Here is a 24,917-nt window from a genome sequence, read left to right on the forward strand (position 1 = left end):
ACCTGCTGCAGGTGTGCTCTTCTTCTTCGCAGCTTTGGCATATCGAACGGCAGATCGCTTAGGTCCTGCGGCAGTCCCGACTGTCCCTTGCCATGGTCGCTCTGCTTGTCCTGGCCGAGGGAGGCCCGCTGAAGGCTGGCGTTTAAAAAGTTTGTCCGGGATTTTAGATCCTCCCGGGAGTGTAGCGAGATGCCACTGTCGGAGCCTTGTATTTCGGGACCTGGGTGAGAGTTCAGTACAATGTTATCAGTAAAGCGTGTGCACAACAAATTAGAGCACAGTGGGTATTTGTAGGGATGACATATCCAAAGTCCTAATTCTTATTTTGATAAATTCAAAATTATGTTTTTATAGTCACACGTTAACCTAAGTTAACCTAAGTTGAATACAAAGTTTTGAGAATTTATATGAATTAGTTTAAAGGTTATGTTAACATACAAAGTCTACCGGAACAGACTTAAACAGGATTTTTTCATATTGCATCGAAAATTCTTCAATTTATTCTAAAGTTTAAACTAAAACATCGATTTCAACAACAAATGTGTGTTGGGAATTCTCTCAAAAATGTTAATTAAAAACAACTTGATTCTTTACAATGAATTTTGAACAAAAATAATAATTAAATCCTTTCCAGAAAATAGTCAATTTTATATACTAAAACTTCTTCTTAAAAATATTTGAAGACACAGCTCATGGCTCAATTTTAATAACACACTTTAATGTTTATCTTTTCTTGTCGTAAAAATGTGATCTAACCATACTTTTCTAGGATATTTAGTGATAATACACTACATAACGTACTTGATTATGTAAAGAAAATAAAAAATCAATTATCATTATATAAAAATGAAAGTTAATCAAAAGAAAGTAAAAAGGTAAAACAAAACACGAAAAACTAATAAAACAAGCACTAGAACAACAGAAACAAAGAAAGAGCAAATAGGAAGAAAGAAGACAAAAAGGATAAATAAAACGAGTAAGACAAATACATAGTATTTAAGAAAAGTCTTGTTGAAATTTATAGTATTTTGAGACTATTTGCTTCGACATTTCACTAAATGTCGTTTGTTTCGTTTCGTTTGTTTTTTTCCCTTCTTTTCATTGTAAAACTTGTCTCTACGATAAATTGTAAAACTTGTCTGTACATCTACGATAAATGTCCCAACCTTCTCCCACTGTGTTAGTGATTCCCAGCCGAAACCCAACTTACCCGTTATTAACAGCAATGCCTTGTTCGGTGCCGAACGTCTCTTTGTGACGTTCGTTTTCACAGCCTCCGTACCTACGGCACCACCACCAGCGCTCTCCTCTCCCTCTTTCTTGCTCAACGTACCACTTCCTCCACCAGCAACAGTACCACCACCCGTAGTACCATCGACGGGCGACTGCTTCTGCGAGTTGTTGTTGCGGTTGTTAATGTCTGACGTCTCCGAGCCCGGCTCTTGAGACGACTTGTCCGAGATTGGACTCAGTATGTTCAGCTTGTTGTGTATGGCCACCGGCACCCTCAGCGGGAACGCCAGCGACGGTCCCGAGTCGGAACTGTGCGAACTAAGCGACGAAGAGTGCCGCGAGTCCGAACTGGACGTACTGCGGTTCCCTTCGCTCGTACTCGACTTTAACGACTCCATGCTACCGCCACTACTCGAAGTAGCCATACTTTCCGTGGAGGAAAAGTTCCCACGTCCACGCTGATGCTGCTGCTGCTGCTGCTTACCATGATGGTGATGGGACGCACCACGATGACCTCGCTTCAACTCCAGCACCCGCTCCGGCTCGAGACAGAGCGTCGAACGGGGCCGTTCACCCACCTTACTCCCATGCCCAAACGGTGCCCCCTCGGCAATGCTGCCATCGCAGCTACTCCCACCCGCACCGTCATTGTTGCGCACGTTCTGTATGTCCAACCGCAGATCCTTCAACCTCGGATGCTGAGCGCCCGCATTGGAGGAGGGCAGATTCGGTGCACTCTTGATGCTGCTAATAAAGAACCGCTCATGCTTCCCGGGGAACTTCATCGGCAGCGGTGCCGTCGACGGCGGGGACGGCGTATAACCCCGCAGGGGCAGCTGAGAGGAAGACGTGGAGTTGGCGTTCGCTATATTGTCCATCTGTTTGTCGAGCTGCAGCTTCTCCTGCAGATCCTGGGCCAGCTGATCCGCCTTGGCTTCTTCCAAGACTGGCTGAGCCCCTGCAATGTCCTGCCCACCGCCGGAAGGCGTTTTACTGCTCGCGGGTTTGGTCCGCTTCGTGTCCAGCCGCTTAGTGCGGGACGCTGGCGGTGCTCCCCCAGTTACCATGTTGCTCGCACTACTGCTGTTACTCTTCGTCAGCTGCAGCAGCACACTCTGGTTGGTGATCCGGTCCACCTCATCGAGATCGTCGTCCGAGCGCGTTATCTTCGAATCGAACGCCGTCTCGTAGATTTGGCGCGTGCGCACGTTCGCCATCTCGTCCTGTGCCGGGGTGGAACTCTGCAGATCACCTGCCCCTCCTAGTGCACAGTCAGCACAGTCGGCGGCGCCCGGTTGGTGCACGTAGAAGATACTGCGCGGACGGAACAGCTCATCATCGTTGTCATCGTCGTCGCCGAACGCCTGGGGCGTTGCACAGGCACAGACTGCCGCCGGTCCGAGCAGACGGTGCGGTGGCATCGAATCGACGCGCGGCCCAAGGTTACAGGTTGCCCGGGTGATCGCTAACGCTTGCGCCTGCCACGCCCGCCGCTTGCAACATTCGGAGCAGTCCGAATCGTCCGAGGTAGTGGTGGATGGGGAGTCGCACCGTATGATCCGTACGCCCTCCTCGGTGATGGAGTATCGCTTCGGTAGCGGGACTTCCTTCTCCGCGCCCGGTGTGTCTAGGCTGCTGCTCTTTTTGTAGCGGACGGGAGGATCACGACGGACCGCTTCTGCTGTGGGCGTTTGCTGTACTGTTGGAAGATTCGCAGGCAGTCCAGTGTCTGCTGGAATTAGTTCAGTTCCTTCCCTTTCGCGCTGTTTGTTCTTCAGCAAGTCGGAATAATAGTAGGGCGATGGGTTCCGTTTGGCTGTATCAGGACCTGTCGTCTTGATGGGGCTTTGTCGCAAGGGTAGTGCTTGCACGAGATCGTCCGATATGCTGTCGGGTGAGTTCAGCTCCGGTATCTTGCTGAGCTCGTCCTCCTCTTCGTCGTTATCTTCCTCCTCAGAAGATATCGGTGCCGATGAACCTGCAATTCAAAATCAAGGCTTTCAAAATATTGAAATGCCAGCAAGGGGACTTGTTCTACTTACCGGAACTAAAGTTTTGATTGATGTACTTCACCTCCGAACAACTGTCTGGACGCCTTGTGCGGCTTCTAGCGCGATGCCTGCCGGCCGGTTTATAGCTCCGACGGGTATCGAAGATCTCTTCGAGTGTTTTGATGGCGACAGTATGGGCCGCTGCTGTAGTAGCTGCGTCCGGACCTGGCTGTAGTGCAGGGATAGGGCACAGCGATGGACCGGAAGCTGATGGGACGAGCGGGAGTGATGGACGACCGATGGTACCGGTACCTGGTGGAATGCCGGACGATGCGATCGTTACACTGCCCGGTACGTTATTGCTGACGATGGTCGGAACCGCTGACAAGGGTTGCTGCAGTAGCAATGGTTCTAGAAATGAAACCTGAAAGAGACAGAGAGGCAGATATAAGTTCTCGGTTAGAGTTGTGAATAATTGGCAAACATGTGGAGCTGGTTCCGGAACGGATTAAGTGGTAACATTCGGGAATTTTGGGGAGATTTGGAATCATCGGAATAGTCGGAGTCGTCTGGAACATTCTGAACCATCCATAATCTTCAGAGATGCAGAATTGTTTCTCCTAAAAATTTTCCACCAACTCTTCGCACACACGATTCTGGATGGTTATGGACGGATCCAGGTGATTCCAACTGGAGCTTGCGCTTCTATTTCTCCAGAGTGGGATGGGAATTAATCTAGCATGAGCTGAATTGGAACCGTTAGTGTCCTCCCAGTGAATCCAGAAATAGAGTGTAAGTAATCTGCAGTCTTTCCAAGTCATTTTTTTTCCAGTAGTCCACTCCATCTAGCCTGCAACCCGAAAAGACTGTCGAATAAGCATGGTTTTCCTATCTTTGGTTTCAAATTCTATTGAAAATGTTTTACGGAGTAGAATAGCAAAAATGGACTGAAAATGAGGAAAATACTAAGTCCTCAGAAAATATCTCCCATAGGCGATGTTCTTCAACCGATTTGACTAGCTAGACTAAGACAATCCAAGTCTTTGAAACCATTGAAGTAACGAATGTCCACAGAAATAATGTATACTAAGGTCCAAGATTAATGCTTTATATCTTGAATAATCCTCTTGGATAACCCATTTTGGCTTTAGTTTTCCAAAAATAAATGTCTTTCTTTTCTTGGGTCCCTTGGAGATTCTATTCAGAAAGACTTCACGCTATTCTCTATACCTGATTGTGTTACGGATAATATTAAAGGACCAGTAGATACTGTGAACTAGATTTCCCGATTACCGGCACTGATTTTGAACCCTCAAAACAAACGAACGTACGGGGCCAAAAAAAACAAACAAAATCAATCCAGAAGTTATTTCCAATATCAAACTATAAAAAAACGCGCCAATACCATACGCCAATCCCCCAAAGGTACGATTTCAAACCGGGAGCTTTAACCAACCATAAACATTTCAAAAATCGATTATCTTCCTACCCTTCGCTCGCCCGGTGCGCACACAGGTCACAGGACATGATGCTCCTCCTGGTGCCGTTCCTTCCCCGAGGGACCCGTTTAGGGTCGAGGTATATCTCGCTCATAATCCTACCCATCCTTTTGACACACACACAAACACATACCCACAGATGGCAGTACAACACGCCCTCAGGCTCGTGGCTATGTGTCCCACACTCGGGTGAGTGCTCGCGAGCGCTTGTGTGTGAATTGATGGATCCGTTGGGGCTTCATTCACGCGATTCACGGTGCAATGCCGTGTAATGCCAATAGTGCAAAACCCCCTCGCCAGCCAGCCACTTGTTCCAATGTGGTTGTTCTTGTTGTAGCAAAAACGTGGGATCCCACTCGCCGTGTTTTCCACCAAGAACGCCAACCCTGGAAGAATGTCTGTCGCCAGTTTCCACACGATTTGCTCGAGGCACGCCAACCGTACCAAAGGTGACATCTTGATCCCTTGGGCGACCAGCTCAAGTCTCCCCGTGGAGTAACTGCAACACACAGACACACGCGCTCACACACACCCACAGGACGCTTTCAAAACTGGTAATTTATGACAATTTTAATTTATGGTGTAAACAGAAACATGCAAACCCAGGCACCCAGGCAGCAAACACGCACAACTGATGCCGCTGCTCCTACAGGGGGAGCTTGTTGCCGAAAAGCTTGTTGCAATTTTTGAGCGTCACGTCATGATGAGAGTCACGGAAAAACCACGGGGGAAATTGAATAAATTTCTTCGCGTTACGCCGGGTTAATTCGATTAGGCTCATGAATATTTAGCGATACCCGATCACACCACACCACACGGCGCGAGGCGCCTGGCGAGCGTTTGCCATATTTTTCTAGAAAAAAACTTTCTGCCCGATATTATCACTCTCTGATCGGTGGGTGTGAGGAGAATGGGACGATTTTTTCCCTTAAAATGAGCAAAGAAAAAGTGTTGTTAGTCTCTTTCCCCTCCCCCCGATTGAAGCTCCTCCAATCTGAACGTGCACTCTTGCTAGTAAAATACAATTTGAATAAATTTAAATTGAACACTCTTCGGTCTATCAAGTTAATCCGAGCAGGTGTGTGTACGGAAAGGTGTCATTGGCGTAGACCATTTGACTGTGGATGTGTATATTATTTAGCGCTAAAATGCGCTCTCTCTCTGTTTCCCTAGACAGATAGAGCGAACCACATATGGGTGGTGGGGAATTATTTTCCTTTTATTTAATTAAATTTAACGTCCCATGCTACCTCTCCGTTTATAAGGCTATTACGGCATTCCTTAAATCTCCCAATGGCTTATATAATTGCTTTTTGATAAGAGGGGATTGGGGCATGCAGAAATAAAGGCAACAAGACCCGCCTCTGACTCTTCCATCTCATTGAAATTAGCTTGCAATGGAATGTGAAAACCTCGACGTTCTCTCATTATATGAAATATTTATCGAACATTATTGTCGAGGTTCCGTTTCCGATCCTCCTCCACTCGGGTTGTCCCGCAAACGGGCACGTCTATTTAATATTCCGCGTCGGTACGACAACATAGCAAAAAAGGGACAATGGAAACGAACTGAAAAAATAGAGGAAAAATACTCTCATCTCGATAACGATTTGCCGTCCTACAGGCAGGACAAATTTGAACGCCAACAGAACGCCAGACTAGGAAAAATCCAATTCATAGTAACGATCTAAATGCTACCCCTCGAGTGGTTGGATTCCGCCGAGTGTAGTCTTCAGGCTGGTCCACCAAAAACCAACCGTGTGTAAAATATTTAAAACTCAATATTGAACGATTATAAATTTTGCCACCAACACAACAGCAACAAAATACACGAGCCGCCGAGCAAATGACTACGGAATTGAACGGTTTACGAAGTCGGCTTCATCTCCCATTTGGGTAACAATGTGCAACAATGTGTCCGTCCGTACGTCCGTCCGACCGGGGGTCGTCTCTATAGCGATACTTCGATACGATAACAGTGCCGAAAATGGTAGACGAAAACCAATAACAACAACCAGCGGAAGTCAGTAGCAACAACGAGCCAAAAAAAGAATGTCGGGAAAATGACTTCTCTGTGACTAAACTCTAACTCCTCCAGAACTTGGCATTGTCGTTGGAGTGCGTTCCCTCGGCAATCGAACGACTGGCTTCTTGCTATCAGAAACAACACAAAAAAGTGCACCGTTTTGAAAAGCATTCAGACTCGGTACGGCAAAATACCTTTTGCTGTTCGGTTGCTTTTGGCGGCTTCTCTCTGGGTTTGGCTGGAAATGTTGGGCACAAATCGTGTCATTTAAGGCCCTGCCAGCCGGATTGAATCCTATTCGCGGAAGGCTGATTGCGCGCCCGTTGGTCGGTTCGTAATAGTAAAAATTCCGCACTTCGCAAACCCGCAATCCCACTCGGATATCGTTATATCGGTTTTCTACGCTCAGGGCTTTCTCATCAATAAACGTTGAGACCACCATCAGACTTTTCTAACAACTGTTTTCGAGGGGAGAGGCCATTGTTTGGCAAAACTATACCAGCTCAATATGGTAGGCATGCAAGATTAGTAGTAGTAGAAGCAAACAGGGCGAACATACACACACACCTATTACCTGGTGGTGAAGCGGATGTGCACATGGTAGGGTATTTCTGGTATGAGCAAAACCATCGGCAACAAAAGAAAAAAAAAAGTACGCCTACCACTTCACTGCACCAGCACCAGTGTTCCGTTGAGCAAAAGACACTCCAAGGTCTGCCGACTTCTGGTCGCTATATTTAGCAAAGTTGAGTGCAACGACAGAAAAAAAAACTGAAACACTCCTGCATGAAGAACATTGTGAGGTCCGTGATATGTCTGCACGTACAGCGGCACAAGTGCACAAGTGATAAGGGCTGTCTAATTGTGTGTGTGTGTGTTCTTGTTCGCTAAACTTGCCATTTTAAGCCCTTCATCGCCCCATCATGCATGTGTTTTGTCTTTCAAAATTATTGATTTGCTAAATGAAGCACACATTTGCGTCATAAGAAAGTGACTCTGCAGCTGTGCAGCTACATTTATATTTGTGGAATATTAGGGGCTTTACCATTTGGCAGAAAGTTACAGACGTTTGATATCAAGATCAGTTTGTAAGGCAACATGTATTGACGTCCTTAAAGACCCGAATTGCATAAACGCAACGATGTAATTCCATGGGGCTAAGGCTAAGGCATGAGCTTAAGGCAACGTAATGCAGATGTCACAGACACTTCATCAAAGGTAAGTAAGTTCTGAGCTCCTTGCCACTTAAATGACTTGTTTCATCAATGCAAGGGATACTTCAATAGTATAAATAGTAAAGAAATTGACAGGTTCGTCATATCATAGTTATCTATACCTTTAAGTTTTAAGAAATACGTATAGATATTGTACCATTTGGTTCTAAAAGCCATGTCAACATATAGTTCTGATTTAATTTCGAATGTGCTTCTGAGACTAAAAATGATATCTGTATGATTTTAAAGAACCTTAATCTGGAAACTCTATTGCTAAGAGTTGATGTTAAGTTTACATATTTAAAATAGATATTATGATCAACACTGAACTGAATGCAACTGATGTTGACTTCAATATAATGTATAGAAATTACAAACATTAGCAAATACCAAGAGTGGTAATACCCATACTCAACTAATCAAACTATCTGAAATCGCTATCTTCGGGAAGAAAACATCTTTATTTTACGATTTCAGGAAAGATATTCTACAATTATTCTATTCACTGACCATGAAAATTCCAAAATGTGTTTCCAAGTTCCAAATGAGATCATGGAAACAAGGCTCCAGATCCTTATCAATTTTCGGTTATCAAAATCCACCGTTTGACCTTTATTTACAAAACTTTCTAATTGAAATGCAAATCCAACATACAATCAAAGCACAATATCAACTATCCAACGATGCAACGCATCACCATCTACGGCTTTATTGAATTTTGCATTGTTCTTTAAAAATGCTAATCGAAAAAGCAGATGAAAAAACCGCAAAACCTAAGCCTGGTAAAGCTTATAACCTCATAAAGTGCACCTTTTTGTAGCGACAAAAGTGACCCTCACTTCTCCCGTTTGTTTCTCTTCTCTCTTACACATTATAACACCCGCACTGATACAATGAATATTGATTTTTACGATTATTAGTTGGATTTTGCTGGCCACTTTTGCGAGCATAACTGGGTGTGTGGCACAAAATTATCCCATACCCGTGTCTAATGAGTTTCGCTTTCGAGTTTTTCACGAGCGTCAAAATGAAAGAATGCAAAACTTTTTCGCTAATTTCAGTAGAATGTAGCAAAGAAGTACGTACGAAGTCGCCCAGGGTTCAGGTGTTTATAGAGTGCTGTTGCACGATGGAATCGAGTCTGTCGGAAGCGATTAACAACAGTGGGCCAGGTATATCCTGAGCTCCACGCGCTGTCACACGACCTTCTGCACAAACCGCGTGTTCAGGAAGCAGGAAAGAAACGGGCGCTAAATCTACCTTGACATCCAATTATGCTTTAATTTCTTCAACCGCGATGAGCGAACGGAAGAAGGTAAAATCGCGTTTAATCTGGACGAGACGTGAGCCCTGTCCTTATTGCTCGTTCATTGCTTTCGAAACAATTTAAGCCACTCGAGCGATTATGTGTCGACTTGTCAAACAGTGTTTCTTCAGCGTAAAGCTGTAATATGACACTGAAATGAGTAAAATGACAGTAAGGATTAAAAAAGTGTCATAAATTTAAGGGAATAGTTAAGCTGGAACAATGTACAACAAATCTTGTACTTTAAGGACTTTTAAAGAATTCCCTACAAAGAATTCATTACAACAAAACTCTCCTCGACTCTTCTTTTCAATCTCTCCCCACTTGCATACATTTCGTATCACTTGCCGTTTAATAATTCATCAACCCATCGCACCGTTCGCACCGGCAACAATCGACATTCCAACACCCCCGGCAGAACCAAGCTTGCCCAGCATCAGGTTCATAATTTGTTTACAATCACCTTCATCCATTTCGTATTGCATCCTAGCTCACCGCAGGGAGGCGAAGCGTTGGTTTCGCTTCACACTCCAAGATGAATCCCGGCAATGGTCGAAACGCAGCTAGAAACGCACTTGAATCCCCAGCTTCGTTCTCCATTGCTCCAGGTGTATTCCAGTCCATATGCTTTCACCCGCTAGGACACACACACTCACCAAACATTCAACGTAACACGGGCGGCACATAACAATAACAAACAGCCACGAATGCTCCCCAGACTTGGGAAAGTAATTTATTTGCGTTTTAATTAAATTCTAATTCAATTAAATTATGGTAGTTCAATTTTTTGTCCATTTAAAAAGTAATTATTTGCACCACGGGGCGATTTTGCAGTGCACAGTCTTCGGTGCTCGAAAGAGAGAGTACGCTGCTTGATGATCATCGCATGCTCTTGTAGTACGCCAGGCATCGGTAAAAGTAGTAATCGGGGCGTGCAGACTTCTTCAAAATGCGACCAACGGTAAAATGTGGAGTGTTGTTGATTAAATGGTGTGTCTTTTCCAAGTGGTTGTTCACCTTCCCAACCAACGAACACGAGTTGCATGATTTGATTTTCCACAAGAATGCTGCTGCTAAACGTCATCAGTTAAGGGGTTGTTTCAATTGGTTAAGAGAGCGCGTTTTTCCAGTGTTTTGCATGCGACGGAAGGAATTGCTAGTTTACCCCATAACTACTGTATTAATGTTAGTAATCTGATAGTAGCCTGATGATGGGGCATACTAAGTGTTTGTACTAAAGTACCTAGAAGTTGATCCAGGCATTCCATCTTCACTATAGTGGCTCTAGAACATGAAGATCTTCATAACACAACAGATTACAAACAGCTCAGTACAGCGTAGATCATACCGATAAAAACCTAGGACTCTTAAGTGCGCAGTTCTCACTTTAGCCATATTAAATCAATTGCCATACACTAAAAAAACTTAAAAGTTTACTGATAAAATCTCCAAAACATCACAGTTTCGTCTAAAACAGATGAGTAGAGGCAGGCAATTGAACCATACACTTAAAGATTAACAAAAGTTGTTGCCCAACAATCTGACTTCTCGAAAAAGTGTGCAAAAGTAAGGGATAGGCATCAACATAAAAAGATCGTAAAATTGAAAGAAAAGGAGAACATTAAATATCATTTCAATTTTCCTTTGCAATATCCAATATCCAATTCTATTTCAGTTAGAATAATAGGTAAAAAAGAAAATCTCAGAAGGTTTAATTTCTAAAATGATAGAAGTTTTCGAAAATTCAATCAATCGTGTATAGTCTGCAATTTAGAGTGATGCTACTGATCAGTTGTATCAAGTGTAAAGTGTATCAATCTTGGCAGCCTAAAATCAATAGACGCGACGTGCCAATGTCCTCATATTGAGACACTTCTTGCTTCATAATTTAGTGCCTAAGAAGTAAACGATTGCAGTTTTCAATGCACATAACACATAAAAAATTTGAACTACTTTTGGCTCTCCAGGAGCCCCTTTAAGTATTTCAGCGTGTACTTACGTGTTCTGATTGTGGACTTGGGGAGGCCCAATTGGTTGGTATATGCTGTACGAGGCAGGGATCAAAACTGGACGGTCGTTTCTTTACAAAGTCAATCGGTAAGCTGTAGTCATCACAGACGGATATCTGAAAGTACAAAAACAAAGCAACAAAAAACTGGTCAGTGGTTAAGCTTCAACAACGTAAACACTAAACTACCATCTCCAGCACTACACAGTACTCTTGCAAAATGTTTTATAGACTCCCTCGCCAAACTGGTCCCTCCAAAGCCAGGCATCCTTGCCAACACCACAAGTGCCTTTCCCTCTAGCAGATGGGTTACTTTGTATATGCATCTTTTGAAGTACCAAGCAAACGATTTCCATTTCCCGGTTACAACAATTTCCATATTGTAACCGTTGTCGGTGGAAATTCCACGGCTTTAGCACATACTCTTACTCCTCGCTCCTACTCTGGAGATATGACGCACCACGCTATAACGCCCTTCCCTCTTTTTTAAGTTTGTCACCCCGGTTTTGGAATTTCGTTTATTTCGGACCTCCTTCAGATGTGCATAAATTTTCAAATTCTATTGTTTTCGTTACATAATTCATATCCGTACCAGCAGCACACGACAGCTACCTTGGCGCTTAAATCCGTGGCATCCCGGCACGGACGGGACAGATTTCCGATACGCCTTCCGAAGCGTTTGCCGTTGATTGGGAAAGTTGCGAATGGAGGGATTCCTTCGTTCAACGTTTATGTTAAATTCAATTTTGCTCCGTGACCACACATTGTGGGTGGGATCGAGTGTGTTCACCTCCCCAGGCCGTTTGTCCTTGTTGCAAAACCCATCTAAACGTAAACGAGCCGGGAACCCCTGTTTGTTCTAGCGAACGTAGGTGGTAATGATACGACGATTAATACCCCACGCACACACACATGCGGACTGTTGTGCGTTCCCTTCGAGTTTCGACGACGACGTATCGACAAGTGTTTGCGTCGGTGCGTTTTGTTTAAATATACACACATCCAACCCTACACGCATGCACATGCACATCCACTTCAAAATCAACCCCTTTATTTATGGACTTGGGCAGGGCTAGGGATAATGCCTCTCAGCCCCAACGACACGGGAATGTGGTCAAAAATGTGGTCGTAAAACGTTTAATTATTTACATTATTTTTCCGAGAACTTCAGGACATGCCTATCGTTTTATGTACTAATTTTTGTGCTGTATTAATTGAAACATAAATTACTGCTGTTGGAGTATATTGAACACCTTATACATTGCATTAATTCTTGTATATCATTTGGATGAAATAATAAAAAAAATATTAATATATTCCATATTAATAGAATATATTACTATGCGCACTATTCCAGAGCGCATAGTGCATCAGCACACCCTTTGGGGAGCAAAAATCAAACCCTGTTCCTCGTTTTACACTCGGTACACACTGAACCGTGGCCGGAAGTGACTGCTGGTGCCGGCCAGCAACCAGCAGTGGCTGTAATGCACACACACACACACACACTCTCAGTCCAGCAGTAACCCTTTTTCCGCCCCATCCCATCAATGCATATTATTCATATTCATGATTTACGGTCGCATTAACCTTAAATACGTACAGCGGCGTTGAACACGGGGTTCAGCTCGTTGCCGTGGCCGTTCACCGCTGTGGGGGTGGAAGAACCCATCCCAATGAAGTGAAATTTATTAAGCCGTAATCATTGCAAACAATGCACACCAACCACACCAGCTACCCCCTTTTGTGTGGGATGCTTCCAGGGATGACTCGGAATAGTGAAAAGCCGAACGAGGAACGTTCATCAGCGGCCTCCGTATCATAATGTTTGGTTTTCATTTCCGTTCATGTCCTGTTTTTTCGACAGACTCGGAGGACTTCTTGTGGCTTTCCGAGAGAGAGAGAGGGGGGGGGGGGGTAGTGACAGAACAGGCAGGATAGTCCACGTGCGTTGTTTTTCCTCTTTGAGGGGAAATGACTCCCTCCCGCCGAAAAAAAACCAAGCAAACAAACACGAACCGGCCTGGTCATTTGTTAAAGGGGGTAGCTTATTGAAAGAATAATTCATTCCAAATGATTTCGTATCAATTTCAATTACGCTCTGTATTTGTTGCTTTTGATGATGGCTGCATTTTATGACCCGCGCGTGCGATAAATTACGACGATGCGATAATTATCGTCAAAAAAAAAAGACGCAAACGCAAGCAAGCGAGCCTTTTCATTTTTTGGTGGAGCTTATTTTTAATGGTTTTGGATGTCATTTTCGGTGGGACATTAGGTGATTGAAGCATCGGGCATCAGGCAGGCTGAAACCGATTCTACGCCAAACTTAATTAAGCTCAAAAGCCACAGTAAGTATGTGAGGGTTACAATATAATTGTTACAAGAGAGATTGTTTAAATGTTATTTAGTCCCATAGATCAATAATTCCCATGAATAATTCATTTCAATTTGAAAGTAAATATTGAAGCAATTTGTTTCATTTAATGGCACTAAAACAGTAAAATTGTGCAATAATCATTGCAACATGATTTTATAACTAAATGAGTGTCTGATCATTCTAGACAAATGTTCGTCAACGTGACTTCATTTTGAGCTTCGTAAACTTTATTTGTTAATGTAATTAACAATTTCGACACATTTCATTAAAGCTTCTTCATCAGAAGGGTAATAGAAAATGGAGTTTGAAGTCAAATTTTGGAGAAATTTGCTTTTTTTTAAATGTACTATTCTTGAAATATACAGGATTTTCAAAGTCACATTCGAATGTTCACATAACTATTCATCACATCCAAGATGTTTTTCAACAGCTTTCAAATGGCGTATTTGCTTCAAAATAAAATTTCAGTTTCAACACATGATTTTCAACACATAACAAAGAACTGTCAAACTTAATCGAGCTTGAGTCGTGTTGAAAATCATACTGCAAAATTAAAAATTATATTATGAGAATGAAATGTCAGAGTGATGTGGAATTACATTTTGCACGCGGTGAATAACAATGTTTACATTCGAAACTGACTTGGAAAACCCTGTAGTTATGGCGTAAAAACGATAATTTTCACATCTGTGTTACAAATATTTATTATTATAACAACAAAATAAAGAACTCTTTCTTGCCATTTTAACTGAAATAAACCATTTCTGGATATACGCAAGAGCTGATGCATCAAAAGGAAAGGGTCGTGCCAATTTGTCTCATCCAACTGTATGCTACAAACAAAACAAAACAACACATAAACCAAAACAAACCCTTGAGAAATGTAACGTTTGTCTCGGAAGCAGTTTGTGTGATTTATTCCAACCTTCCAGCCTGATGTGGAGCTGATCTATGAGCCTCCAGCTTCGTACAATCACAATACAATCAGCTCCCAGTGCGCGCCTTTTTGCACATTAAATTTTCATACCTAACACTGATAAATTGTATCTTTTTTGTTGTCGTTGTGGATGGGGTGTGTAGTACAGGTATGCAAAAGGTAGTGGAAAAGAAATGTTTAAATAAAAATATTCACACCTTTACACGACGAATAACAGGTCCCACCGAACGAACGGACATAGATTTCACTTACCGCCAAAGGCAACTCCCGAATCACATCACACCCTTTCCTTCCCTAGAACGAAGCAAGTAAGCAAGCCAAAAAAAAAACAAAATCCAATCCAACAGGCAGGCAGGCACACACCCACGGTGGGGTGCAAATTCAATAGGAACAGGTACCACACAATTTGTTTCGCCACCCCTTTCACCAGTGCGCATAAATTCGACAAATTACGGTAGCCTAAATGGGGATGGGCGTAAGGTGCACGCAAGGGCAAATGTTCAGCGAAGGGAGGAAAAAATCCACCCGGCGTGTACCATCTTCGCTAAAGATTTTGGCGAAAAATTTGGTTCCCCACACACACACACACATACGAGACGCGCGCGTCTTCTTCTCGAAACATTCGGACGGATTTGCTCCGAAAAAGCCGTCGTAGGAAGAAGCAAATCAAATCAATTTCCGGCTATAAATCAAAGGTACGGCTGGCATGGCGGGAGATGATTCCAATATCTTCTATTTTTTCTGGGACCTTTTCTAGGTCCTCTGAAGTGCTAGCCAGCTCTGTCGTCTCGTACGCTGCTCGCTGTGATCGGCTTAATGGCCATAGTTGTCGTTTGGCGCGGATCTACACATCCCTCAAGGGGAAACAGTGACACGGTACTACACGCGACTCTTGGAAAGACACTTTCTATTTCATTCTATACCCCCTTCACGTACAGGCACTGGAGAACCTTGTAACAATCGCAATCCGTTGTGACGGTAAAAGACAGAAGGTTCGCTAGGATACGATTCCACGGCTCTGTACTCTGACTCCGGCAGGAAATTGCTCGTTTCATCAGCACACAACAGGGAGAAAGGATTCTCTGTATCCGTTGCTGGCCCGGAAGCGTTGATCTTCTACCACCACCGTGGTGCACATCGCGCCCGCTCTAGATCAAGGAAGAAGCGGTGAAGATTTATGGCATCTCATTTGAATGGTAGTGAAAATGCTCCCGATCACAAGTATTTGCTACAGATTCGCCCCCATAAAGCATCCTTCAGCACGTTGGAGATACCGTCACTATCGCCTCGATGTCCGTCCCAACGCAGACGTGAGGGGGTATGTAAATAGGGGTTTTATTTATTGAACACACTATTTACATTTTATATTTATAACATCTAATATGCATGGCTTTCTCTTCGCGTGAATGTTGCATGTACGGCTCCTTGCATGTAACATTACAAATTGTTCGCATTCTTTCCGTCCTTCCGAAACAGAAAAGAAGGAAACCAGATGGAGCTTATTCACACTATTCTACCAAGCGAAGCAGGAAGCCGACTGCAAAGAGGTGGTGACGGATTGCACACAATGTATCCTCCGACCACATGTATTCAGTCGTTTTTTTTTCTCCTGGTAAAGGTGTACACTGATTAGATTCCCCAACGCCATTCCCAAAATAGAAGTGCCGAAAGGCACTACAATCACTGCTCCTTGTGCTTTCCCGCCGTCATACTACTCTCGTGTATATGCCACCGCAAGCAACAAATGGGTGCCATTTCCTTGGAACCTCGCAACATTCCCACACCCGGGTGAACTACACTAACGGCCACTCATCGATCTACTTGTTCGCGGGAATTGCAATATACGTTTTCCCGAAATTGATTCCATTTACACGGGTTTTGGGAAGCGTTATTACGCACCATTTGTAACTGTGCGTGAGTGTGAGAAGCTGTCAGTAGCAAACGGCAAACGACCGCTGCTTGCAGACAATGTACCACCGTTCCCGCATTAGCTGTACTGTAATCAGTGCGCAAGCGACGAACTCCGCACTGCGAAACGGTGGTTCTACTTTAATTACCATCTGGCCGTCGAAATCTGGCAGTCAAAATTTGCATTTTACACCCAATCAGTGGGCAACGTGTTGCTCGCAATATGCAACATTCAATTACTTATCCATTAGTGGAAATAATGGAAAGGAAAGAATAAAAAAACCCTCCCAGATATAGCGAGCGCCAGTACCACATGATCCCAAGAGTACCGAGATTAATAGTGGGATATAAAATTTAATTCACTTCCCTTCCCAATAGAGAGGTAAAGGTTGTTATCCTCATCCTGATGGCTTCGAATTTCGTACTATTTCATCTGAAAATCCGGATGCTGTGCTGCCGGTGTAAGGTGTAAAACAGCAATAGCTACACACGCTTGCTACATCCCCTGGGTCGACAGTAAAAATTCATTAAAATAGACTTTTATAGACGATCAATTTAACGCACTGACAGTCATTAACATATTTGTCCCAACGATAACGGGGCGGCCCGCCTGCGGTCATCTCCGGCGTCCAAGAGCGTCGTGCTAAGCGCACGTTACCAGACACTTGTTCGCTCTCCCGCTCTATGCAAGCTCCCCGAATCCTCCGAGTTGGAGCTCATCCACTGTGTGGTAATGGCGTTTTGCGGTGAGTTTTATTTCTTACAAGTTGGTTGGTGCGTGCGTGAGAGAGGGTTCGAATGGGTTAACTTTTATTGTCCACCGCCAGGTAGTCGCACCGATGTGGACGTGCGCGCGGAACCTCCGGGAGTCTCCGGGACCCGGGACAAATGGTTATTTTATCGTGGGAATGTCGGTGTATGTGCTGCTGCTTCTATCAATAGCACGGTGCACGGTGACCGTTGTCGTTACCAGCCCGAGGTGTCTGTGGAACGTGTGCCTGAATGTCATCAACACTCTCCCCCCTGCTATTGGGTGATTATTGTTTGACGCTGTAAACATTGCTTTGTTGCACCGTGTCCGTGTCGAACACGTACGTTTAGTAGTGGGCGAGTCGTGGTTTCAAGTAATTGTGGCGCTTGTTATATAAAATGTGAATAATGGCATCTCAATAACATTGGTTATTGGAACAAAAGAAAGCGGTAGAGATGAACAGAGTGGGTGTTGTGGACATGTGTATATTGATGGGGTACACATTGTAACTAGGCGATGTTACAGAGTGGATTAACCTTGTTGTGGAGTTCAAGAAAAACACAATCAGTTTTAAATTCTGCGTAATTGGAGCTTCTTTAATCTCCAGACGTTATATTACAGCTTATGGAATCGAGGAATCCAATATAAGATCTCATAAAAGTCGAGAGATTCATATCTCCTATGGACCAAAATATCCATATTAGAGTGAATGAAGTAAAGCTGGGAGCTGATTTCGTCTTAACACCAAGAAGATCCTAGCATCATAATCGAGAAGACCCTAGTTATGGAGTAGTTTCGCTCCAATTGCAAACTTTGACAATTCTAACTCAGAATATTGTGGAATTGTGAGCTAATTTCCAACTATTGTTGATCTGAATAATATTTGTTCAGATATATTCAAGATGTAACACCAAGAAAATATAAACCTTTAAATGATGACTTAATATTCGGGCAAAAGTAGCTAAGATTTTTGGATTCTACAAACAGTTTTGACGCGAAGTCGAAGGCACGAGACCGTGAGCGGTTTCGGACACTCCTGAGGCAGGCCAAGACCGCAAAGCGGTCGTAGCGCCGGATAAGTTAGTAAGTAAGTTAGTACAAACAGTTTTGTATAGCGTTATATTTTTCAACTATCTGTATCAATTTTTATCTAGTTTCTACTAACTAAGTCATCACAGTATGAATATGAAAAACAAGTCTACAAAAAGATCAATTAGCTAAATCCAATACGTTTTCATAAGGACGTGGCTTAAAAATGAATGGAAAATCGTAGTTAGCTCTCAAATTCAAATTAACTCCTATCAAGTCATATTTGAATCTGTACCTAGAATCGAGTCGCTCTTTTTCTGCACTTATAAATCATTCTGCAATGGGATAAGGAATCGATCTGAAATATTATATTCTTCAGATATTCAATGTTCCTTGTTGCAATCCGGAAACCATTTGGCGGCACACCTTTAATAAATTTCACAAAAATCGAATTTGCCTGAAGCTACCGTTTACCCGATAAAGAAACTGCAGACATTTCACGTACTTCGTACGCTTCAGCAAACCCCGTCACGTAACGACGGTAAATCCTGGCGTGGAAACGAAGTCGTGATTTCTGCAAACATGATCTTCCTGTTTGTACGGGCGGTTTCTTTTTTTGCGTGTTCTGTTTCGATTTATCACATTTTCTTTTTTTCAATACCGTTACATCGTTACAACACTCACCGAGAAATAATTTCTTGCTCTAAATGCTACACAAAAGCCGTAGCAACTAGACTAGACAACCACCGGGTGTTGCCACTTTCCACTTTCTCCAAGGCTGTTCCGGCGCGCACACCCCATCTGGTTTGGTGCAAAGTTGCCGAATAAAAAATGTATACATTGCTTATGACACCGAGCCGGGAGCGTGTAAGAAGCGTGTTTTGTGCGCACGCCAAAATCAATGTGTTGAAAAATGGCGCATCATTATTCTCGCACACAAACAACAATCGTTGTCACGGGCAGAGTGGCACAACGATCATAATTTCCTCACTCCTTGGGCGGTCCTAGCTACCTGGTTGTCACAGGCGTAATAAAGAACAGGAACCGTTTCCCACCTTCACCCTCCCTGGGTGGTGTTTTTGTTCCCATTTCCACGCCCCTCCTCACCCGCAAAAGAAACCAGATAAATCTCCAACGCCCTTCACGCGGTGGTTCTGCAAGTTATTGCTCTTATTATTACATAAATTGCTTCTTCACTTTGCTCCACCGAGCGAATAAAAGGAGGCCGATGGGAAAACGGTTTTTGAAATCACTCAACTTTTCACCACACCCACAACACCACACCGGTGTTTCGAGGAGGAAGTCAACCGTCGTGAGTGCTTTGCTGTGGAAGCAGCCCCGCCTCCCGCAACCACTGACCGAAAGCGATAAATTATGCTTAATGTATCCCACTCTCTCTATCTCCCCACCAGGAAAAGCCACAGAAAACTCCAAATCCACAAGCAAGCCAAATAAAAGGTAGAGGCGCGCTTTTTCCGGTTACATCCAACTGCTCCAGTTGCTCTAGACGCACACTAGTTGTTGCTGAATAAACGGGGGATAATAAAGGGGAAAGAAAAACTTTCGTACGCAAAGACGCGCACCAAACCACAAAAGCAGACACCGTGACGCCATTCTTATCACCTCGATTATCGCCAACAACGCAGGCGGCGGCAGTGTTTTTATCCACGGCCGAGCCTAACCAATAAGTATGGTAAATCTTTTGCTGCTTCTATTTACATAAATCCTTGCCACACCCTTCTAACTGGCGCACAGACACTGTCCTGCATGCTGGACTGCTGGTCTGCTGGCTAAAGATATTGTCTCCCCAAACTACCAACTCCATCCACCAGCGCTAAGAACGCAGAAGGAGAGAAAGGCAGACCAAATCGAATCAACATAAACACTGGCCCCGGCAAAAAAAAGGATTTACTATCCAATCTCCCAGCGGGTTAGCAGGAGTTGGGAGAGTGGGGACTGTTTTGCGGGAGAGAGCGAGAATGATTCAATAATAATCATAATTTTCTGTGTCATCAGGGCTCGCTTGCTCTGTTTTTGGCTCTGTAGCCATTCTGTAGCCACACGTATAGCTCTGGACACCGTTCCCGACATATTTAACATTTGTCCACCAATGTGCCAGAGAAAGAATACCACACAGAGATATGACTAGGCCAGGGAGATAACTTCAAGGACGGCTTGAAGCAAATATTGGAGCAGAACGTCCGTTGGCTCTGGTCCAAACGAGCGACTGGTACCTACAAAACTCCCACCCGCCCCAAACTACATCTCATTTCCGGCCAACTACAGTCGTAACTATTTATTGAAGTCGCTTAACAGCTTTGGACGGCTCGCACCAGCATCGCCACTGTCATACCATTGGCAGCATCGCAAGCATATTCACACATTTTTTGGTTATGACAGTTCGTTCCAAGATGATATTCCCCTACCTCTTGAAACACGTATGGGTTTCCTTCATCAGTTTCTTCTCCACATATGCGAAATCTCCCCGAGTGGAGTTTTTCCGTTGATCCTTAAACGGTCCTCAAGTTGTTGTCGGAACGGAAATAAGGCAAGAGACTCCCCGCTGGTGGACGATGGATCCTAACAACGATGTCCACACATCCACGTTGCGTTATGAGCGTATTGCGGATCAAACGCAACGCCAGCTAAACATGGTTGACGAGAGCAGAAAAAAAAGCTCCGAAATGGAATGTTTCATGAGCCTATCATGTACCGAAATATTTCTCCCCCTCACCTCACAAGGTTTGCACGTTTTTGATTACCTTTCCAACCAGCTGCAAAGATACATTGGAGGACCAAAAGCTATGAAAGAACAAGCCCGGTAATGGTATCGACAAAACGTAGACACACACTCCCACCACACGCGTGCTTGCAACGCGTCTCTTATCCGTGGGGCTCTAAGAGTATGACCGGTTCGTACATGATTATAATCCGAGAAGGATTTGTACCATCATTCCCTTCAACGTTTGAAGTTTTTTTTCCTTCCTTCTTGCTTCTCAAACTCTCGAACTTCTCCTTCCAAGGGGAAAAAATCCCGATAAGATTTATTGGACGGCTTATCTGTTGACGCAGTGATATGGTCCAAACTTTCGGCAGATTTGTAGACCGGAAGTCGTAATAAGCAGCCGAAATAATCTGATCCCCTTTTCTAAACCACTGGAAACATATATTTGCCTCCCGCCACGGGGTTTGGCCCGTCTTATCCCGTCTGGGGAGATTGGCTTTAGCCCAGAGCTTGGAATATGAGGCCTATATCATACATTTGTGAAGGAAAAATGAAAAAAAGGAAGTAAACGAATATCATAATGCTGCTGTAGACTTGGACATCTTGTGCCGGCAAACCACTTTGATGAAGCTGTACCCAAACTAACATTTCGTATTCATAGAATCACGTAAATCCCAGCCGCAGTCTCATGCATATGAGCTCCATTTGCTCTGCCGAGACGCACTGCATAATTCTACTCCGACAGCTCCAACGCCACACTTGCGAGACGGATCGATAACCGAGTGCCTTCCGCTTGTGGAAAGCACCGTTGCCGTTAAGTGACGAACGAAGATGCAAAGAAATGAAGAAACACAAAAACGGAGCAATTCCTCAAATGCGCTCAAAGTCAGTGCACTTTAGCGTGTGGAAAAATAAATGACATCCAACACCTGCAACCCTTCAGAGTCGACATTCCACCTCCACGGTGTCTACTGAAAGGTTCGAATAACTCGGCGCCTCATCAAATTTCCAGCTCGCACGGCGAAAACGGCGTGTCGGCGGCGCGTATGCACTTTCCACGATTCGTCAAATATTCATGAACCTCAGGCCCTTCTTCAGCAACCTTCCAGGCAAGCGAAAAAAAAAACAATAGACCGTGTTCCGACCCGGGCTGTGGATGCCCGAAGGTGTGGATCAGCAGCAGGAACAGCAAAAAAGACATCACAATACGGTGTACGCATATCCTTCCCATTGTCACGGCAAAAAGTCTCCATGTCAAGACCTGCTCCAGCTCCAAAAATGGCAGAATGAGGAGCAAAAAAAAGGAAACAAACACCTTCATTCGTTCCATGCACTCCTTCCCTCCTAGAAGCAGGAGGAAGGATTCGGTTTCATTTAGTCAACTCCCAGCTCCCAGCAGCTTCCTCCGCCCCCTTTATCGTGCATAATTCGTCCTCTCAATCAAGGAAATGGAAAAGGACACTTTTGTGATGCTGCCTAGCGTAAACCGTTGGGTGTGATAAATTAAGATGTGTACGAAGTGAAACTTTATATCCTGCGGATGGTGCCGAAACCTCGTGACAAGATGGATAGGGCATTGAGAAGGGAGGAAAAAACACACGGAAAACAAGGCACATAAAGTCCAGCGAGACGTAAATGTCAATAAAGGTGATTTGGTTGGTTAGCGGAGATGGTACCGGGCAGCATAATGATGAGATGTTTTGACAGCTGCGGTTCAGTTAGCATCAATTAGGATCAGGTTCTCGGTTGCCGGGTCCCAGCTTCGCCTCTTCTTCTAGAGCTCTGGATCATAAATATTAAATTTTCGAACGATTTGCACCGTCGTTGGGGGTTTCGCGTGAGGTTAGAAGGTTGACGCTGCATCATGAGGTTGTCTGGTAGGAGGATTTGCGGTCCTTTTGTTTGGTCATTGGAAATGGTCTGGTCGGCAAATAGAGCAATTTTGCTGACAAATTGAAACTAATGATTCATCGCCGCCTCGGTTCAATCGACCAGCGTCGAACAGCGCAATCAGTGCTAATGAAGGGCATCGGCATCAAAATCTTCTCGGCGATGACTCTTTGCTGAAAATGTTGAACACGTTTCCAGAGGGCTTCCAGGGAACAGGAAGCCTTGCTCGTTCGATCGGGGAATGATACCAACCTGAAATGAGGCGAAAAAAAGGCAAAAACACAATATTAAAAATCAATATTTCACTCAGATGTCGGTCAGTGTGAGAACGGAGGGACGGAACAACAACAAAAAAATGAGCTCCAAGATAGACACCCAACCCGTTTGGGTTGGTTGCTTGGTCCGAGCGAACCTCTATATGCGCAATCCTAACCTCAAACCCCATGTGGCCAGGAGTCGGGAAGTAGAAGAAAAAAAAAAGTTAAATTCATAAGCTACCTCCAACCACACCTATCTACGTTGTTGCCGGTACGTTTTGCAAAGGTATGTTTTCGCTTGCCAAAAACCTCACCGGGATCACCAGCGGGACCATTTGTTTGCGTGTTAGATTTGGTGCTATTTTTTCCTGGGTGGGCCACTATGTTTACTCTATCACTTGTGCCGGTGTCCCTTTTTTGGCAGACTGAAACTATTTCTACCCCCTTGGCTCGCTCTCCTGGAGCCTTCCCGAGCCCCATCGAGTTCAGCAGGCTAACGTCCTTTTCAAGGGCCTTTAGTGAGTCATTTTTTTACCATCTTTATGTGACCATTACCGAGGTTTCCCTCGTAACAGAGAGAGGAAGACAAGCAACCCGTTGTAGCTCGTGCTTCAGCGTTGTCTCAGTGTGGATGTGAAGACATTCGAAACATAAACAATTTTATGAGCAAACTTTCCTTTCACCGCAGATAAACAATCTGTTTTGCCCGCCTCCACCTCCACTTCCACTGTCCTGGTTGGACATTGGGAGTGAAGTTTGGTGGAAAAGCACCGACAAGAACCTCTGGCATTTTTGTATCTTGTTATTTTTTCGGCTTCTTCATGTTTTACGCGTTTGAGTTTTCGATCTATCGGCCCTTTTTTTCTGTGTCAGGTGAACCTTCCCCTGTTCTGTTTTGCTAAAGGTAAGTGGTCCTGTCCTGCACACTTATGGCAGGGGTCGAGTGGAGCCCTCGCGCTATCACTCCCTGCAACTCCTTCAAGTCCCTAGGAAACATCCGAAGTGGAGGAGTGGGCAAGTTTATCACAGAGCAAGACACCCAAGGACGATTGCTGTTGCTTTTTCGCAAAACAAACTCGCACAAACATTCCTGCTGCGCATATGTTACATAACCATAAAAATCAAAATGAAGGTATACTCCCCCCAGCATTGAGGAATTTGAGGAATTTCCGGCACTTATATCCGCAAAAGGCATTTCGCGAACCTTCTGGGAGAAGGTGCGCTACGGTGTTTGGGTTGAAAAGAAAATTAACATTGTTGCCCAACCGTTTCTGTGGTTTGAGCTGAACCTCAACGAAGACGGGGTTCTAGTAGACGCTCTATTTTGGGGAGATTTCTACTGAACCAGGTTGTAGTATTACTCCTCCACAAAAACCACAGACATTGTTGCCGCTTAGAGCTGTTACAAACACATCCCAGAGCTTAAAATTGCCCTCAGAGAGGCGACTTAGTGGCTAGATTATTTTGTGAGCATTCACCGATACAACGGCCTTACTTAAACACAAAGAGAAACATCCAAAAATGCTTCCCACAGTCACAACTTTAAAGTTGCAACATTCCGTTGCAAATGTGTCTCTGAACGTTCCACCAACAACAACAGCAATAATACACAAGAAAACATTCATTCCTTATTTATCCACCCGAGTCGAAAACGGGTGCGTGAAAAAGCGTGCTAAAATAATAAATCAAGCCCACAAAAATAATGCTCCACCAGCGACGAAACTTCTGGTTCGTCCCAGCCATTGTTCTCGAGTTTGAAACGG

General features: G+C 44.2%; 1 protein-coding gene across 1 annotated transcript in view; it reads right to left on the reverse strand.

The window, feature by feature from the left end:
* LOC121598501 overlaps positions 1-24,917 on the reverse strand; it is a 112,048-nt gene that overhangs the window by 8,329 nt on the left and 78,802 nt on the right. The window contains exons 4-7 of the mRNA XM_041925441.1: positions 11,269-11,394; positions 3,276-3,648; positions 1,211-3,211; positions 3-220 (exon numbers count right to left, since the gene is read on the reverse strand). Of these exons, the coding sequence (XP_041781375.1) occupies positions 3-220; positions 1,211-3,211; positions 3,276-3,648; positions 11,269-11,394 (2,718 nt within the window). The remainder of the gene's footprint in view (positions 1-2; positions 221-1,210; positions 3,212-3,275; positions 3,649-11,268; positions 11,395-24,917) is intronic.

This window comes from Anopheles merus, chromosome 3L, assembly GCF_017562075.2.
Source record: "Anopheles merus strain MAF chromosome 3L, AmerM5.1, whole genome shotgun sequence".
In the NCBI taxonomy this organism is placed as follows: Eukaryota; Metazoa; Arthropoda; class Insecta; order Diptera; family Culicidae; genus Anopheles; species Anopheles merus.